The following is an 8,071-nucleotide window of genomic DNA, read 5'->3' as shown; positions in this document are numbered from 1 at the left end:
ATGAGCATATACTATGGAATCTTTTGGATTTGACTTCTTTCATTTCCTTTATAAGGTATGTTACTATCATTGTTTTTAAAAAGGATATTAAAATTCTCATCAAATGTCAATAAAGACATAGAAATTAGAGAACCAAATGATAGTTCAAGATTTGAAAAGCACAATAACGTAAATAAAAAACAATTACTTTAGGGATCAGCAGTAGATCTAAACTGACAAAAGAAAAAAATAGCCTTGTGGACTGATCAGAGTAAAGTGATAAGAGATGATAAAGAAAAAATAAAATCCACTATTAAACAAAACATCATGGATGTAATTGCTATAACAAAAGAATGAAAGAGATAAAAGGAGAAGAAAAAGTATTTTTAATTAATTTTTTTATTTTTTATTGGTGCACTGTATTCATACATCATAGTGGCAAAAAAAAAAAAAAACTTTTGTAGACATACATGAACACATCACCCAGTTAGTTCCTACCTGATCCCCACCCCGTTCCCTCCCCATCCCTCCTTCCCATGCTTGGTTAGTGGTTGACATCTAGTATTATAGCAATTTATCCAAAATTAAAAATGATAATTTCACATAACAGTTTCATTTGGCTGATACCAAGCTTTTGATGACTTAAAGATAACATTTCAATATTTCTTTTTGCTTTCTTTCTTACCAGAGAATATTTTTTTCTTTTTTTTTTTTTAGGTGAAACTATCATATATTTATTTATTTATTTTTCAGAAAAAATCTATTCTAATATGGAATATGGACTCTAGATACCCAAAACGATCTCGAAAAAGAACAAAGCTAGAAGATGTATATTTTCTGATTTCAAACCATATAAAGCTACAATAATTGAAACAGTGTTCTACAGTGAAGTACTGTTCTAAAGGCAGATATATAAACCATTGGAGTTAAATAAAAGCCTAGAGATAAATTCTTCCATATATTGTCAAGTTATTTTTTTTTTTTCACAAATAGGACTTTTTATTTGTCACTATTAAAAATCTGGACTTTTAAACAGATTCTTGGACTGGTGGTTCATATCCATCAGCTCGCTCAACTTTAGCGCCTGTCTCATCCCCAGTAGCTTTTCCAGAACTGCTACCTTCACCATGAAGCTCCATTAGTTTTCCCAATTCAAACTTGGGTTTCTTCAGCATTTTTACTTTTCTAACGAAGACGTCATGAAGAGGATAAATAGACTGGCAAGCCTTTTCTATGTCCTTCCCAATGCTATCTGGAATCAACTTATTGACTACTTCTTTTAAGTCATTTGTCTGCACCTCCCGGGTCATGATTTCCATCATCTTCTTCCGGATTTGGCGGACCTGTTGGTGCTGAGCATAAGAGGTCTTCCGTATCTGATTGTTGCGTTTTTTAGTAAAACCAACACAGAAGAGACGCAGCAAATAACCATCGGTAGTCTTGACATCAACATGAGCTTCAATCATAGTCTGCCATTTTTTGACCATGGAACACATCTTGTCCCGTGTAAGATCCATGCCATGGAAGTTAGTCAGGCAGTTTTTACCCTGAACGTCCTCAGTGATTAGCTTGAATTTCCTAAATGCGACTTCATCATTCTGCAGATCAGCAAGGCTCACTTCAAACACACGACCCTTGAGGCCATCAGATGCAATTTTAGTTCCTTGAGTCCTCGTGACTAGTGTTTTCCCAATATTTCTTATATTGAACATGGCCGGGGCTTTCACATCATACCAGTCTTTCTTAGAAAATGGATCAACCACTTTCTTCTTGGCTCCCTTCTTGCCGCCTTTAGTAAGGCGCTTGTTCTTGCCGACCGCCATGGTGCCGCTGGGAGAGCCAAAAGGGCTTGTCAAGTTATTTTTGACAAGGTTTCCACGAACATTTGGTGGTGGAAATAATAATCTTTTAACTAAATATTGTTGAAAAATAATAATTACATGGAAAAGAATAAAACTGGACCCTTACCTAACCCCATATACAAATATTAAGTCAAAATAGATAAAAGACCTCAATATAAATCTTAAGACTATAAAGTTTCAGAAGAAAATCTGGGTCATAAAACCTCACAACATTGAAATTGGCAGTTATTTTTTGGATATGATTTCAATGGCACAGTCAACAGATGGGTATACAAACTCCCTAAAAAAAAATATTGTATATCCAAAGACAATGTAAACAGAGTTAAAAGTTACTGATAGAATGGGATTAAATATTTCCAAATGCTATATCTGAACATATATAAATATTCCAACTAGAAATCCTAAAGATTAGCAACAATAAAAGCAAGCAATACAATTTAGAGATAGGTAAAAGACTAACATAAATAATGAATCTCCAAAGATAACCAATCTTAGTTGTCTGTTGGATGGAAAATCTTGTTTCTCTGGTTCTGGTGTGTGTTACCTATTTCTTCTTTGTAGTTAATCTCTTTGAGTATTTTCTCTAGCACTGGCTTTGAAGACATAAATTCCTTCAGTTTCTGTTTGTCATGGAAGCTTCTTATTTCCCCATCTAATTTGATAGAAAGTTTTGCTGGGTAGGAAATTTTTGGCTGGAAGTTGTTTTCTTTCAGAGTTTGGAATATGTTACTCCAAGCCACTGGCAGTAAGGCGCTGCTGCCGCGTCCTCAGGCGTAAGGCTGGTGTATCTCCTCTGTGACTCTGAGCTCCGTTCTGAGTCCCCCTCCTCTCTGGGGCCTGGTGCTGCAAGGAAAGATGGCGCCCGCCGCTCCGCGCAGGGGCTCCAGCCGCAGCACTGCAGTCTGGTTTCTTTCTGTTGTCTTGTTTTTCCAGCCCTCTTTTTCTCTGTCCCTTGTAATTACATTTTTTGTTTCTCTGCGGGTAGTGTTTTCTGGCTACGAAAGGCACTGATTTTGTGGTAACAGAGATTGGTTGTTAGCAGGGCTCGTAAGCCCCGCTTTTCTCCGTCACCATCTTCCCGGAAGTCTCAAGAAAAAGTATTTTAAAGGGATTTCAAACTCAACAACTTAATGAAACCCTTAGGAACTTGGAGAAAGCCTGTTTCAAAATTCAAAATAAAAAGAGCTGGTGGTATAGTTAGGAGGTGGTATAAACCTGGTTTCAATCCCCAGTACCCAAAATAAATGAATTCATAATATATATTATAAAATGTAATATATAAAAGTATATGTATACATAATACATATAATATGCATATACAAGTAGAGAGACAGGACTTTAGACAAATAAGGAGACCAGTAGAATAGTGAAACAGGATGGGAAGAAGGATATAGGAGAGGAAAGATGCTCAAAGAAGGAAATTCAAATAGTGCCATAGTAGCATACAAGAATACTGCTAATAATCTCTCTAACATGTACAGTGATGGTGAGCAGGGTAGGATGTGAAGGAAAATGCTCCAAGTATTGTGTGCATACATGTTTGTATAGCGTAAATAAACAACAAACAGTAGCTGAAGGTGGACACAGTGGTGTATGCCTATAGTCCCAGTTACCCAGAAAGTCGAGGAAGAAGGATCATTTAAAGCCAATAGTTTGAGACCAGCCTGAGAAACATAATAATACCTTGATTAAAAAAATAAAATAATAAATAGTGGCTGAAAAGTTTCAAAATTTATTCAAAAGCAATAACCTACACATGCAATAAGTTCAATCAATTCCAAGTAGGATAAATTCAAAGAGACCCCCAGGAAACATAACAATAAAATAATGACAAAGAAAATGAGAAAATTTCCAAAGTAGTAAAAAAATAACTCATTCCTTGTAATGAAACCTCGGTAAGTTTAATAACTGGCACACTATATTATTTCATTAATAGCAACATTCAGAAAACCAATAGAGAAGTACATTAGTCATTGTTTTGGAATGGTACATGCATTGTAAGGGACAAGGGAGTGATAGCTAAAGTGTATAAGCTTTCTTCCTGAGGTAATAAAAATATTCTAAAGTTGGTTGTGGTGATTACCTGAAGGTTGTGTATTACTTGTGAATATACTAAAAATCATTGAATTATATACTTTAAATGGTTGAACTATATGCTACATAAATTGTATCTCAGTGAAGTTTTTTTCCTACTGGGGATTGAACTCAGGAGACTTCTACCTGTGAGCTACACCCTCACTTTTCATTCCTTTTATTTGAAACAGGGTCTCACTGAATTGCAGAGGTGCCTCACAAGTAGCTGAGGCTGAGCGCAAACCTGCAATCCTCCTGTCTCAGCCTCCCAAACACTGGGATTACAAGTGTGCAATGCACCACTATTCCAGGTTTGAAGTTCTTTTTAAAAGTTTAAAAAAATAACATTTTGTTACTTTTTATTGTGCATATATATTACATTGTTTAGACATTCCACATTCTTTCCATTGTTTCACTAGTGAAAGGACATTAGTATTCTTTCCACTTTTAGATTATCATGAATGGTACTTAAATGAACATTTATTCTAGACCGTATGTAGAGATGCATTTTTATTTCTCTTAAATGAATACCTAAAAGTCATATTTCTAGACATTTAATATGTATATTAATACACACATACATACACACACATTTTTTTTTTAGTATTGGGGATGGAATCCAGGGGAAGTCTACCTCCATGCTACACTCCCAGCCCTATCTTCTAATCTTTTCATTTTTTAAAACAGGAGCTCACTGAGGTGTAAAGGGCCTCACTTAAGTAGCTGAGGTGGTCCGCAAACTAGAATCCTCTGGCCTCACGCTCCCAATGCTCAGATTATAGCATGCACCACCATGCCTGCCCCCCCCAACACACACATTCTAAGGGTCTGTCAAACTATTTCCTTAAGTGTCTATTTTCACCAACAGTAATAAAGAATTAAGTTTCTCCGTATACTTGGCATAGTAAGACTTGTTTATCATGTTAGCCTATTCTGGAGGATGTGCTACTGTAGTATGTCATTGTAGTTTTAATTTGTACTTTCTTGATGACTGATGATTTGAACAACTTTTCACATGTGTAATAGTCATTTATATATCTTCTTTATTCACACAATCTGCCCATTTTATAAACTGAGACAATTTTCTTATTATTTAGTTCTAAGAATTCTTTATATGCTCAGTATTTCTGATTATTATTTCAGACATGAGATAAATTTTGTGATATGTTTTCAATGTGTGACTGGTCTTTTTGTTAATGCTATCATTGTACAAAAAATTTTAAGTAACGATTCACAGGGACTTTGGAGGTATAAAGGTAAATATATATGTTAAAATTAACATTAAAATAAAGTTTTATATAATTTAAAATAACTTAAACATATTAACTAAGCAGATGTTTTGATTAAGTTTATCTATAATTACAAGATACTGGCAAGACAATCTCCAAATCTAATGTTAGTATTTATGAATGCATAGAAATTAAAATATTCCTCAATAGATAATTGATTAACAATTCTTCAACTTCTAAGGGAATGTACAAAGCCTAGATAGAATTTACAAAGTTCTGAAAAAATATGAATACTTCATCAACCCTAATTCTCAGGAAATATTTCTATCATTTTGAATAATTCAAATTGAAAGAATGGCAGAAAATATCTCAATTTTAAAATACTGAAATTTCTACCCCCTGATTATTAAGCATCAATCTCAACCTATCACCCTTGTTGAATGAATAGCACAAGTGTGAAAAGATGTATAAGTAATTGAATTGGTGATGACCGTTTAAAGGGACACATGAAGACTTTGGCACCTAATGAACCTATTGAGCCACTTCAATGAGAAAGGCATGGGGATAATTCGATGTATAATTGAGCCTTAATTTTCATATTTTATGAAACTATTCAGTGATTTTTTTCTCCTTCAATATCTTCTCTATTCATGATCTTGTAATTGATTAGTTCTGGCATTACTCAGCTGCAACTCCTTTTCCAGGGGTCACAAAGAGCTTTTGGAGGATGGAGAAAGCAAGTGAGGAGATGGTCCTTCACAAAAGCTAAAAAGGGGTCTAATTGTGATCATTATCTTGCACAAGTCATATTTCATCTGCAAAATGATATGCAGATAATGTTACATTCTCAAAGTGGAGAAAGAACTGCTAGTTTGAAGTTATAAACATAAAAATCTTTCATAATATTGATTTTATATAAGCCAAGGCTGGGAAACCTAAAGGATGCTAGCTATATATTAACATTTAATTATTTTAATAAGAATATGTCATTGATACTAGAAATGTATAATTGTATTGACATTGATTCTTTTTAAATTTATTTTTATTTTTAAATTTTTTATTGGTGCATTGTAGTCCAACATCTTAATAGGATACACGATGGTGGAGACACATGCATGCATCATGCAATTAGCCCTTACTCAATTCTTGCCCCATTCCCTCCCCTCCCTCCTTCTCATGTTTGGCTTGATTGACTTTGATATGTTTGTTAATGTTCATGACATACATTAACATTGATTCTATAAATGTAATTTCTTTCAGAACTGTGTGACAATATCTGAAGTTATAATCCATTCATGATATCCCAAAGACTGGGAACACTTTGGGTGTACTGGACTGATGTGTTAAATTGCCTTTATTATTGATTCATTCTTGAAACCAACCAATTACCTGTATGGTGAGGCTTTCATATGAGGCCATCTTTCTATAGGAAGTTTATGATGGAATCATTTTACATTTTCTAATATCTACTAGAAACTATTTTTCAAATAAAGAATTGTCTATAGTGCGTATGCTCTGTGTTTCTCATTATTACCGAGTAAATGCAGTTAGACAGCCATGAAATACTTATATCTGTATGTTATTAATACCACTTATTTAGATATCGAGACTACTTTACATTGAGGGAAGCTATAAAGTAATGGTGTCTATAAACTTCATTAATAAATATGTATACTCTAGTTTTTATAGTTATTCATTTTAAATTTAATGTATAATGTACTTTAGAGGTTGTAATCATTGATATGATAATCTAATGAAGGTAAAATTTATTTTATTTCATTTTTAATTCAAGCCTTTGACAAAATGATGAAATCCCAGTTTCTGGTTAATAACTTTAATAGAGCTATAGACCTGTGATTATTGGTTGCCATCTCTTGAAAGAACCCTTTAAATAAAAATTTTAGCTGGGCATGGTGGTGCCTGCTTGTAATTCCAGCATTTGGGAGGCTGAGACTGGAGAACTGCGGTTCACAGACAGCTTCAGCTACTTAGTGAGGCCCTTTGCAACTCAGTGAGATCCTGTTTCAAAGTAATAGAATAAAAATAGGGCTGGGGTTGTATCTCGGAGGTAGAATGCCCCTGGGTTCCATCCCAAGTACCGCAAAAAAAAAAAAATGTACAAAATAAAAAGCATATGAATATAGTATAGACAAAGCTGATTTGATCTTTAATAAACCTAGTAGAAATAGACAATAACATATTCTTGTCTCTTACCAGATTCTAAATCAGTGATATCACCAAGTGTAATCTTAATAGTCCTTTCATAGTTTCTTCAGATGAAAAATGGTCCTTGATATACAATGAGTTCATGGTCCTGTGTACTTTTTATTACTTAAATATGTTATGGAAAATATTTGATACATCGAGGGTCACTGTTATCACTTAAGTATCTCTTCTTTATCCACAAATAAAAACTGATCCTTTTTATCTGGGCTGATTCCAGGAGCAATATGGAATTCGTGTGCTGAAATGGTGTTAAGGCACTGAATGCTGACCGTGCCCTTTAAAAATGCACTTCCCACTTCTTTCTTTGTACATGTTTTTAAAAGTAAATTTCAAATTCCAGAAATAATGAGGCATGCATATAAAAACACTTGTTTCTCGTTTTGCCTTGTCCTTGTGAGATATTACAAGGCTAATGCATTTGATTTTAACTTTGGAACACAGTAGTATGGGAATAATTAAATACAATGCCTGTCATCTGCTTCCTTTCCTGAATATAAAATCAGAAGTAGAGTCTTGGCACGTAGACCAAGTAGCAGAATTAGCCTTTATTATGTGCATAATTTTCAGTGTGTTCTAGTAATATTATATATGAAATATAATGAAGCACTAAAGTTTTCATCTTTTTTTAATCACATCTAGTGATGAAGTATATATCAAACATACATTTTAAACTTTTTAAAAAATATAATTCTTCATGATGTG

The 8,071-nt window shown here is 33.8% G+C and overlaps 1 protein-coding gene across 1 annotated transcript; it reads right to left on the bottom strand.

Annotated features, from left to right (window-relative positions):
- Window positions 1-991: 991 nt before the first annotated feature.
- LOC308274661 (small ribosomal subunit protein eS1) lies at window positions 992-1,808 on the bottom strand. The gene has a single exon (XM_080712474.1). It carries the CDS (start codon window positions 1,800-1,802, stop codon window positions 1,008-1,010), a length of 795 nt encoding a protein of 264 aa, XP_080568600.1. The 5' UTR covers window positions 1,803-1,808; the 3' UTR covers window positions 992-1,007.
- Between the last annotated feature and the right edge of the window lie 6,263 nt (window positions 1,809-8,071).

Source organism: Muscardinus avellanarius, assembly GCF_963383645.1.
Source record: "Muscardinus avellanarius genome assembly, chromosome: 1".
Taxonomy (NCBI): domain Eukaryota; kingdom Metazoa; phylum Chordata; class Mammalia; order Rodentia; family Gliridae; genus Muscardinus; species Muscardinus avellanarius.
The sequence above is the reverse complement of the archived record's forward strand: the minus strand, read 5'-3'. Positions and strand labels throughout refer to the sequence as shown.